General features: G+C 41.1%; 2 protein-coding genes across 3 annotated transcripts; one reads left to right on the forward strand and one right to left on the reverse strand.

Annotated features, from left to right (window-relative positions):
- The first annotated feature begins 1,452 nt into the window (after window positions 1–1,452).
- Window positions 1,453–6,861, forward strand: LOC119301327 (sulfite exporter TauE/SafE family protein 3-like). Of its 2 annotated transcripts, none has more exons than XM_037578282.1 (13): window positions 1,453–1,686; window positions 1,809–2,066; window positions 2,391–2,550; window positions 3,582–3,782; window positions 3,876–3,940; window positions 4,051–4,078; window positions 4,158–4,234; window positions 4,326–4,412; window positions 4,906–4,956; window positions 5,722–5,943; window positions 6,036–6,129; window positions 6,213–6,353; window positions 6,451–6,861. In XM_037578282.1, the coding sequence occupies exons 2-13, from the start codon at window positions 1,860–1,862 to the stop codon at window positions 6,534–6,536; spliced, it is 1,419 nt and encodes a 472-aa protein (XP_037434179.1). In that variant the 5' UTR covers window positions 1,453–1,686; window positions 1,809–1,859; the 3' UTR covers window positions 6,537–6,861. The 2 variants fall into 2 exon arrangements, with proteins under 2 accessions (XP_037434179.1, XP_037434180.1); XM_037578283.1 differs by having other exon boundaries at window positions 1,812–2,066.
- A 517-nt stretch (window positions 6,862–7,378) lies between these two features.
- LOC119301328 (ubiquitin domain-containing protein 1-like) lies at window positions 7,379–10,597 on the reverse strand. The gene is made up of 4 exons (XM_037578284.1): window positions 10,434–10,597; window positions 8,217–8,339; window positions 7,939–8,058; window positions 7,379–7,857 (listed from the first exon to the last, which is right to left on the reverse strand). Exons 1-4 carry the CDS (start codon window positions 10,588–10,590, stop codon window positions 7,793–7,795), a joined length of 465 nt encoding a protein of 154 aa, XP_037434181.1. The 5' UTR covers window positions 10,591–10,597; the 3' UTR covers window positions 7,379–7,792.
- Window positions 10,598–10,926: the final 329 nt, after the last annotated feature.

Raw genomic sequence — 10,926 nt, forward strand, 5'->3', positions numbered from 1 at the left:
CGGGGCGGCCGGCGGCGAAGGAGGCGACTAGCAGCGGCGGACGCGGGCGTGGGTCCGGGAGTTGGGAGGATTTTCCCCTCCCGCGCGAGGATAACCGCTAAATAAGAGTTGGGGTAGGTTTTGCTCCCCAACCCTTATTTTTTAGGGATGAGAGAGGGTTTGAGTGTTGGACCCTTAAATTTTTTAAGGATTTATGGGTTCTAGTCTATGTGATTTTTTGCTCGCAAACTATAAAAAATACAGTTATTTATAAAGGTTTGGGGGGTTGAGGACTCCGCTAAAGATGCTTTAATAACGCTAGCGTCGGTGTCTCCAATGGGTTCAGCCAAGGACAAGGAGGTGGTCTAGGGAGGAGCGATGGAAGAATGAAGCTGTCATGTGGACGCGATCTCCTCCTTTACTTTACACGTCCCAGCAGTACTATACTGGTATACATTTCTTCTAGATCATGGACATAATAGTAAAATATAGTGTAAACCACCACCAACTTGCGCCTTCATTGTCCACTCCTGTACGAGATGGAAGCTGCACCCTCTGACATTGCATTCTTTTATTGGTTTTTCTTTAGTGTTTCTTTTTCAAAATTATTATATACTCTCTCCGTTCATAAATATTTGTCTTTTTAGATATTTTAAATGACTACCACATACGAATATATATAGATATATTTTAGAGTGTAGATTCACTTATTTTGCTTCGTATGTAGTCACTTGTTGAAATGTCTAAAAAGACAAATATTTAGGAATAGGTCCAATGTGAGTAGGATCACTTAGCCATGCTTCATAATTGGAAAAACGGGCGCCATGAAAGTAATGTGATAAAGCATCAATATAATTAATAAAAATAATAGAGAATTAAAAATAGTAACTTGAAACAAGAACTACAAATTTAAAGCAATAATAAAGAGCCGCCCGGGTTAATAAAACTGAGAAAATTAACTCGGAAAGAAATTTTTTAGTGAATCCCGATTCGACATTAGAAGTATATTGATTCTTTTCCAATAAACGAAGATTTTTTTTCTGTAGATACTTATTTGATTCAATTCATAAATCGACTTTCCCTCCTATGCTCTGAGGGAGTAGTTTCTTAGTGTTTCACACGCCAAGTTCTCCTTTGTTTACCCTGCAAAAAAAACTGCATTTTTTACTTGTCCATGATCCCGTCTCAGTCATACCAAAAAAAATGTTCTCTCGGTTAGTAAATACTTATCGAAGAAATCAATTTATCTAGATGTATTTTAATTTTAGATATTCATTTTTAGTCATTTTTACGATAAATAATTTCGGACGGAGGGAATATTGTACACTGCTGTACTCTCTGAATCCACGTTTCCTACATGTGAATGTCAAGTAAATATTTCAACGGGCCAATTCGTAATTTTGCCGCCGTGTAGTGGGTATATTGCAAACTGCCTCGCTGTCCCTCTAAATTTGGCCCGAGTTCGTTCGTAGCCTCCCCCTTCTCACGTGTCTCTTCTCCCTCCCTCTCTCCCTCTCCGCCGAATCCCGGCTCCTCCCGTCGCCCTTGCATTGCGTCCGGCTCCGGCGAGTTTCCTCCGCCTCCTTTCCCAGCCCGAACGGCCGGAGACCGCGGCTTCGACCGTCTCTGTCTTTCCCGCACGTCTGTCTTGTGCACCCGAGAGAACCATCAGGAATCATCCAGAGAAGGACAGCCGCGGCGGCCTTCGTACGTTTCCGCAATCCCAAGCCGCAAAGAAGGAGTTTTAATTCCATGATTTCTCAGGCTCAGCCTGCCCTCCAGCTCTGATTATCTTCTTCTCTCTTTCTTTCGTTTGTTGGGAAAAAAAGTAGGAAAGCGGTGCAGGAAGTTGCCTTTCTTGGCTTGGCTGGGTCCGAGGAATGGGGAGGAGGATGCGGCAAGCCATTGCCGCGCTGGGCGTCGCGTGCGCGGCCGCCTTCGCCGTCGCCGTCGCCGCCGCTGACCGTGGGCTCTCGCTGCCCAGCGACCGCGCCGTGGTGGCGGCGCCGGAGGAGATCAGCCTCCTCAACAAGATTGCCAATTTCATGTGGCAGACCGACAGGAACTCGTACCAGCATGTTTGGCCGGTAACACGCAAAACAAGCCCCAGCTTTCCGAGCATTTCTTTAACCAGCGCGTCTTTTTTACTAGCTTCTACTGTAGTTTGCTTTCAGTTACTGTATTTTATTAGCCATGAGATGAACTGCTGCACCTTTTTACCCGCTCGTTTTGTGGGAATTCAGTTTGACCCATGCATGAGGGAACTGAATTTTCTTGATTTAATTTAATTATTATGTAGCTCAAACTCCAAACTATGTACATCTGTGTGTGTGATACTTTTTCAGTATATCTGCACTCTCTTCTTTTTGATATGTGTGGTGCTAATTTGGTGGATTTTGTGGATGTGGTAGCCGATGGAATTCGGATGGAAAATGGTGCTGGGGTCGCTGATCGGATTCTTTGGCGCGTCATTTGGGAGCGTCGGGGGCGTTGGTGGCGGCGGGATCTTTGTGCCGATGTTGACATTGATCATCGGTTTCGATCCAAAGTCTTCAACTGCCATATCCAAGTGTGAGGATCCAGCTCTTTCTTTTGGGATTTTCTTCTTCTGTGCCTGCCTGCTCTGAAAGCAACAGCTCTTGCTGTCCCTAAGCATTCATTTCTCAAGCATGTTCAGTATGCGGTCCTGTAATGATTCCTTCATGTGTGCATTAGTTTGCCTCTTTTCTAGGTATCTTCCTTTTCAAGTATGAGGTGCTGTACTGATTGATTCATGTGTGCATTAGTTTACCTCTTTTCGAGGGATCTTGCTTGTTCTGTTGCTGTTGGAAAGTTAGGCTGGCAAATTAGTTTGGAATTAGAGTATTTAAGTGTCCTAAAGGGGCAATTAACGCTATTCTGTTTTGTTTATGTTAGGTAGGTAACTTGTGATGGTTGCTAATTATATATTCATGTGTATCGGATTACGCCTTTTTGCCTTTGTCTGGCTCACTTATACTTAATTAATGGCTAAGTCTATGTTTACTTGTTTCCATGAAAAGAAGTAGCTACAAAGGTGTGAAGGCTATACAATAATCAAAGTATTAACATGCAAATCTGAAATATTGAAGTTCAGTGAGCAATGATCCTGCATTAGGGTTTAAATGTGTGTTTCTATTCCATTAAACGATACGACCAACAACATCGTCTCCATCTACCGAACTGAGCACAAAGTCAGGGTCACCGTCCAGCTATTTCGTTTGGAACTCGTGACCTAACTCTGCACCATGCGCCAGCACAGCGTCTACAACCTTATAACAATGCACCTTCATTTCCCAGATATTCTTTCCAACCTGTATACTAATTATCTGGTTTGTGTCTTTATCGTCAGTATACATCCCTGCTGTTTAGGAATTCATTTACGTTTACACATAATTACATCCCTCTACTCAGAATTGTTGGTTGACATCGTTATACTCCAAAGTACAATTCATAGAAATCTCTGGTTGCTGACTTACTATACGAGTCTTGCAAAAATATGATAGAATAATATGTAAGTATTTAGTTACAAATACAATGTTTGTTCAGCGGTTTTAATTGATATTTTGCATTCATTTGGACAGGTATGATCACTGGTGCAGCTATCTCAACTGTGTACTACAATCTCAAGCTGAAACATCCGACTTTGGACATGCCGGTGATCGACTATGACCTAGCACTGCTCATCCAGCCTATGCTAATGCTCGGGATTAGCATCGGTGTTATTTTCAATGTTATATTCCCTGACTGGCTGGTCACAGTTCTCTTGATAATCCTTTTCCTAGGTGCTGATTAACCCCTAAACTGCTGCATTTGTTTTTTTTGGTTATCTAGTTCTCATGAATGACCTTTCTTTGCTTCCCCAAATTAAATTGTAGGCACATCAACTAAAGCTTTCCTGAAGGGTGTTGAGACATGGAAAAAGGAGACAATAATCAAAAGGGTAATCTTCCACAGTTATCTCATCATGTTTATAAAAAGTGATTTTATTTATCTCCGCTTCTTTTGTTTGCCCCTTTTGTATGCTAATGGATCTTTTTTCATTTCTTCCAGGAAGCTGAGAAACGATTGGAGCAAACCAGTAAGAATGCTAGAAAACGAAGTGCTTCTCATCTGTCACCAAATCAAAATATTAATGCTCGTATTTTTCAACCTTTCAGGCGAGGAACCAGAGTATGCACCACTCTCTACAGGACCAGGTGCCGCAGCTGATGTCAAACCCCATTCAGATGAAGCGGTAAACATCTCATGACAATATACATAATTCCTTGCATTTGTTGGAGATCTCATTCTCAAGAATTTGAACCTAGAATTTCCCAATATTTCAGCCATCACTTATGAAGAACATTTACTGGAAGGAGTTTGGTCTTCTCACATTTGTGTGGCTAGCATTCCTTGCTATTCAGATAACAAAGGTGAGGATTGTAATTGAAAACTACAAATTAAAATGGTCATAAAAATTTCAGACGCATCTAATTCCAGCTTCTTACCAAGTCATTATTAGCTGTCTTATAACTCAGCACATTTGTTTGGTTATTTCTGTTATTTTTGTTGCTTTATTTGGCCTTACTAGCAAGCATTTTCTCTTTCTTGATTTTGCTTTTGTCTTAAGCGGACGATAATGTTTCTTTCATCTAGTCTCACAAATTTGTGATAGTAAACAAACATCCTTTATGACCAATTCATTCAGAAAAAATAGGAATCAAATCAATATGTACAGCCGATCCATTAAGTCAGTTTTCATAAGACGTTTCAGGATCTTCTGCTCTTTTCAGTTAATTTGAAAAAGAAACACATACAAATGCTGTCACTTTATTTTCTAGAAACTATTGTACTTGAACTAAATTTATAGCTTTCTATCTTTGACAGTAATACTTCAATGCTATGCTATTTTTCTCATACTTGCAGAATTATGCTCCTACTTGCTCCACGTGGTACTGGGTCTTGAACTTTCTCCAGGTATTTATATTTCCGCACCTGTTTTACCCCAGTTATACCAAAAATCCATGCTGATTTATGTAGATCCTGTAAAATACTTAACCACTGGAATTTGTGTTCCAAATATCAATCTTATCACAAGATTTATAAATTATCTCATATGTCTTTGTTGAACTCCAAATGTAACTACACAAACTTAGAGATTCAAAGCCATACATCGTGGGCAATCCCCACACTGGTGCACCTCGACTCCTCTATCTGGCCAGGGATCCTTTTGCCTATTCTTTGGAAAATCTGGGAAGCAAGAAATGCTGCTGCTTTTAGGACTGAAAACCATAGTCCACGTGTAACCATTACTAGCTTATGTAGGGACTTTGATCTTTGGACTCTTCGGTTTAGAGAACCGAGTGATAAGGTAGCCGCCTTGTCTTGGCGTGACTACCTCTCTTCATGGATTGCCGTGACTCTGTAAACTCTTGTAACACTGGTCCTTGGGCCGCTTTGAGCAACATATATACAGGCGGGGATCCTCTCCCCCTCGGTGATTACTCAAAAAAAACATACATTGTCACTTTGAGCAACATATTTCCTACTAATTAACATGTGATTTAAGCTCCCAATTTTCTCTACCAATTTGTACAAAGTTATGATTTTGCACCACCTATATGGACCAATTTTTACTGTTGGGTTTACTTGGCTAATTTCTGACATTATGAAAGAAGGGTTGTTGTATCGTATCAATGTTGATCATACACTGTCATAAATCTTTCTACTCATTTGGTGCAGATCCCGGTCTCTGTAGGAGTGACTATGTACGAAGCACTGGGTCTGATGAACGGGAAGAGGGTGCTATCATCAAAGGGAAATGAGCAAACTACCCTGAAATTTCATCAGCTCTGCATATACTGCTTCTTCGGTGTCACTGCAGGGCTCGTCGGCGGTCTGCTAGGTTTGGGAGGTGGTTTCATCATGGGACCACTGTTTTTGGAGCTCGGCATCCCTCCCCAGGTACACTCCACCCCCCCAGTTTTCACGTTTATGTATGTCAACAAGTTGTGATTTGGCCATAAAGAATGCCTCCTTAACTGAAACCATCATAGGTTTCAAGTGCTACCGCCACGTTTGCAATGATGTTCTCTGCTTCTATGTCTGTCGTGGAATACTACCTCTTGAACCGGTTTCCAGTTCCTTATGGTAACACTATCCCTCTGGTTCACATTTTTTTCTTGGTATAGGGCTGGGCATGTACTGAATCAATTTCTTGGCCTTTTCTTCAGCTGCTTACTTTGTTGCTGTGGCGTTCGTTGCTGCCATTATTGGGCAGCATGTAGTCAGGAGGTTGATCAGTTGGTTAGGGCGGGCATCACTCATCATCTTCATACTGGCTTTCATGATCTTCATCAGCGCAATTTCTCTTGGTACATTTTCGAACATCTGACACTGCCCTGATCAAATGCCCACTGTTTTTGAACTTTGAACAATGTGTAACAGAAGCTGCTTCTTTTCAATCTTCAGGTGGGGTCGGTATCTCCAACATGATTCACAAGATGGAGCAACATGAGTACATGGGGTTTGAGAACCTCTGCAAATATGATGCATAGGATGCAAGCGGGCTTAACGTTCATGTGCAGTCATTCGAGTAAGGAACCGGAATTAAATTGAAGATTCAATTCATAGGTGGTTCAGGTTTCATACCTTTAGCCATGTAATCAGAATGTAATCTAGCGCACAAAAATCAGAGGTCACCGCTTGGGGTTAGAACTGGGGTAAATGTTGGAGCACACTTTTTTTCTGGAACTGATTTCTGAATTTTCAGTTTAAAGTCAATTCACCGTGCCTATCTCATTGTACCAATCTTGTAATAGATTTAGTGAACTTGTTCTTATGCCCTGCAGAATATCATCATAGATGTGCATTTTGTTGTCAGAAATTGTTCACTGAGAATGCCCCTGCAGATAGGCGTGTAGCCCATTATCAAACGCTCGATGCACAGCGCCGGCAGAATTTCATGTTTCTGGATGTCCTACCCATTCAACAAAAATAGCATGTTTCTTCAGAATTCAACATATATCATACCCACAATCTACATCACCAGACAAAGATTATAGCGCCACTCATCGCCAATAATCAGTGCTGCCGAAAACACTTGGCCTCTGTACTTATCTCTTAATTTGAACCAACATCAGACCATGAACATGTAACACTCAGTACTATTTATTTTATTTTATTGCGGGGAAGCACTCCAGTACTATAGTAGCATGGTTGCGCTTACATCCTTCCAGAACATGTCAGCATCACCAGATATCTTGTACTAATAAAGTAACTACTGCCGCCGTAAGATCTTTTGATCATGATTTCCTACATATCACATTCCTCAATTTGCATTCTCAAACGAGGCAATGCATGGGCATGGCAACAAGGCAAAGAGTGACAGTCTGATGCATTATAGGCAACTTAAAATATATCATTGTAACTAACAGATGTTACATTCTCCTTTTTCCTTTCTGAAACGTATTGCCATACTTCAACTTATATCATTGTAACAAAACATCAACGCACCATTCTGAAGTTTCTAACCCATAACGAAGATTTCTAAGAAGACTCGTGTTTACAGTAGCACCAATTTAGGGGATGCTATGAACAACTTTATCTAAATCGTCGGAAGACAGTCGAGATAGAAGAGAACATTGTATGCTAACGATAGGGGGGAAACTGTAAGCTGACAGTTACCAGAAGCATGCTTGAAATCATTAATCAACCATGCTCCTGTTACCAGGACACTCGAGCAAGGCGTTGTTTTTAGCATCTGAAGTGATTTACAGTTTTTTACATGAATAGATCATTGTGCAGCTGCCCTTCAACTGTCTTGGACCAGGTTGGTTGGCTCACTCAAAACATACTTCGGCAGTTCATATTTAGCACCTGAAATGTTAATAGCTTGGTAAACTACCTGAACGACAGTTGAAAGAGTGGGGGAAAAAGGAATCAGATGGAAAATCAAACCTCTTTCATCATAGCATAGAGTCAGGTCAGCATTTGAAACAATTACGCCCGCACTTTCCACAATTGCCTGTGCAAGGGCTACATCAGCCTCTGACGCAGCACGAAGGGCATCCCAAATTTCTGTAGAAGGCTTAAATGGTTAGTGCAAGGATTGCGTACATGAGCAGCTAAGGGAACTATACATACAAGCATGAAAAGAAAGTGGAGCTCAACTATCAATTTAATAGGAAGCAAAATTATGTAAAGACACACGACAGAAGCATAAGAGTAAGAAGTACCTTTCCGACCACCATAGTGAGGAGCTGTGTCCCAAAACTCATCACGCATCTGCCTGAGCTGGGCAATTGTGATCGGCTGGGGGTGCTTCCAGGGCTTAGGCTTCCTGACTTTCTTCGTAGCTTCTGCATAATTGAAAAATAAGCCACAATGTATGAGATGACCAGTGAAGCCTTAATAAGTATTCACAGTTAAAAGATATTAGAGTAAATTCAGTGCAAGACAAAAGACAAACAGCGCTAGTTTTTTGGCTCTTAAAAACTCATCTCTATGTAATAGGAACATCCTTGTGCAACTTACTATTCGATGAAAAGTTCACCTTTAAATTTTAAGGCATTTTTCTAGCCCTGTTCTCATTGCCTTATGTGTCTACCACAAATATACACATTACATGTGGTGACTAGAATTTTTTTAGCACCAACAAACTAACTTATAGGGACTAAGTAACATAAATCAAAATTAATCAGTGCCAACAACTCACAATTGGAATTAATCAAATATTGAGTGGACATAATATTTGATCCATGCTATGTACATGAGATGACTAAAACACACATAGATATATAATAATGTTATTTCATCTGATTATTCAAGATTAGATATTGTCAATGAGTAGTCAGGCATGTATTTAATAGATCTACATGAGGTCATCAACTATCTAAAATACTGGCAAGTGGCAAGAACTAAAAATTCCACAAATTGTTTTGTACCATTTTCAACAGACACAATATGATGCACCAGGACTTGCATAATACTACCATCACGTTCCAAACGTCACTTGCTTCTTCTTTATCAAATACCAAGCCCCACAGAATTGTTCAAAACATAATAGTACTCTTAGCAGTTTAGCACAACCTAGTCCTTGTGGATACATTTTGTCAGGCTCCAAGCTGATTAGGCTAACTAAACAACCATCCATATTCTTCAATAAATGTTGACACCATTATTAGTTTACCAGACACTAAGCTATTACTTCTAGCTGAATACATAAAATACAACTCTACTCAAATGTAATGAACAAGGAAACCAAATCCTGTATAGTTCCAGCTTTCAGTGTTCAACTTGCACAAAATATCATGTCCCTTGCATCAGGATTCAGGACAATAGAACAGGATCCAAAATATAACATTTGCTCATGAATTGTCATAATAAACAACCACTACATATCACAAAAGAAAACAGAAACCTTCAAGATACAGAGATGTTAATCACACCCCCAAGAATGCAATGAATGTTAAAACTATGTCTTGTTGACTGCTATGCTAACTAATTAGTTCCATTCAGAACAAATCATACAGAAATCAAAACTATGCGTCATGTAGCAAAGCATAGTTGTGCATGCTGTCGGATCAAGAAACATTTGTCACACACAAGAAACTGGAAAGAACAAAAAAAATTCTCTTCAGAAAAGACAATTTCGCCATCCATGCTTAATTTGGACTATCCACAAGTTCAACAAGTCTATCACAGCTAACAACTTTGGAAGATCCAAATCCAGTTACATCCTCATGTTCACACACTCACTGATCATGACCTCCTTTCACCAAACTATGATTAACGAAGCCAGAAAGTGTCCTATAACATCTTCCACACGTTATGCACACAGGGACAACAATGTATAAAAAAAGAATCTAATTTACACTCCTGTCGCCACACAATAGTTACACGATCCAGTTCAGCAGAGCACTCTCTAGTTACACAAGGGGAAGCAACTCCATCTTCCCCAAGAATCCCATCGCCGCAAACTAATCATTCACCAAGGAAATCCGCACAACAAATGATCCCATTCAGTTCGCCGGTGGGCATAAGTTTCACTCCTGCAATTTTTACCGGCCAACTCAAACCCAAATCACAACTCGACCAATAATCCCTTTCCACGAAGGCGCCACCCGAAAATCCCTGCCAAGCCCTTAAGCAACTACCTACACACAAATAACTCAACTTGGATAACCTAGCTCGATTTGGAACCAAGAAATCGATTCCTGCCAAGCACGGCTCGACCAAGAATCCATTCCCATCACACAACTGACGCCATCTACGCCATCAAAACGCACGCCCTCTAAAGGGACCAAAAAATCTTCAAACTCCAAGAACCCAATTCCGCGAGTCGCACAGAAATCTTGTCGCAAGGACCCGATCCTAACCGGGCGGATCAAGCAGAAAGCGAAGAACAGGAGGGGAAATCTGAGGGGCTGGGAGCTCGGATCGTGATATCTTACCGCCTCCGGCGGCCGCAGCGCCCTTGGGGGTGGATCCTGCGCAGCCCATGAGAATCCTGCTTCTCGGTGGTGAAGCCGTGGAGGAGTGGAGGGCTTTGGGGGAGGCAGCCTTGGCTTCCGAGCTTCTACGGAAGAAAGGAACAGAAAGCGCCTTCATAAGCTCTCCTGCCTTCGTTTATAGGAGTATGATTTTATTAATTAATTAATTAATAATTAAATCAAACCTTGCTTATATCAGAGGAGAGAACATCGGATACAACAACGTAATAATAGAGTAACTGAAGCCAATAGCATAATAATGACCCTAGAAAAACAGAGCTTGCAAGCAAGACAATATGGCTCAACGTTTTGCTAAGGTCATCTCCAATACGGACTCTCAAAACACCCGCACACGTCTGAGACGACCTGTTTGGACGTTGCAAGGCATCTAACACAGGCATGTATTTGTTGGCAACGAGTCCGTATGTCCGTTTACTCGCAAACCGGAAGCAAA

Source organism: Triticum dicoccoides, chromosome 5A, assembly GCF_002162155.2.
Source record: "Triticum dicoccoides isolate Atlit2015 ecotype Zavitan chromosome 5A, WEW_v2.0, whole genome shotgun sequence".
NCBI classification, from domain to species: domain Eukaryota; kingdom Viridiplantae; phylum Streptophyta; class Magnoliopsida; order Poales; family Poaceae; genus Triticum; species Triticum dicoccoides.

What these genes read in the sequence shown, in the direction of transcription:
- LOC119301327 (XM_037578282.1), top strand. Translation starts at nt 1,860, where the DNA reads ATGGGGAGGAGGATGCGGCAAGCCATTGCCGCGCTGGGCGTCGCGTGC. An exon ending in TTCAACTGCCATATCCAAGT is followed by an intron (nt 2,551 to 3,581) that starts GTGAGGATCCAG and finishes TCATTTGGACAG; the next exon opens with GTATGATCACTGGTGCAGCT. An exon ending in GAAACGATTGGAGCAAACCA is followed by an intron (nt 4,079 to 4,157) that starts GTAAGAATGCTA and finishes TCAACCTTTCAG; the next exon opens with GCGAGGAACCAGAGTATGCA.
- LOC119301328 (XM_037578284.1), bottom strand. Translation starts at nt 10,590, where the DNA reads ATGAAGGCGCTTTCTGTTCCTTTCTTCCGTAGAAGCTCGGAAGCCAAG. An exon ending in TCACTATGGTGGTCGGAAAG is followed by an intron (nt 8,059 to 8,216) that starts GTACTTCTTACT and finishes AGCCTTCTACAG; the next exon opens with AAATTTGGGATGCCCTTCGT. An exon ending in TCTATGCTATGATGAAAGAG is followed by an intron (nt 7,858 to 7,938) that starts GTTTGATTTTCC and finishes TTAACATTTCAG; the next exon opens with GTGCTAAATATGAACTGCCG.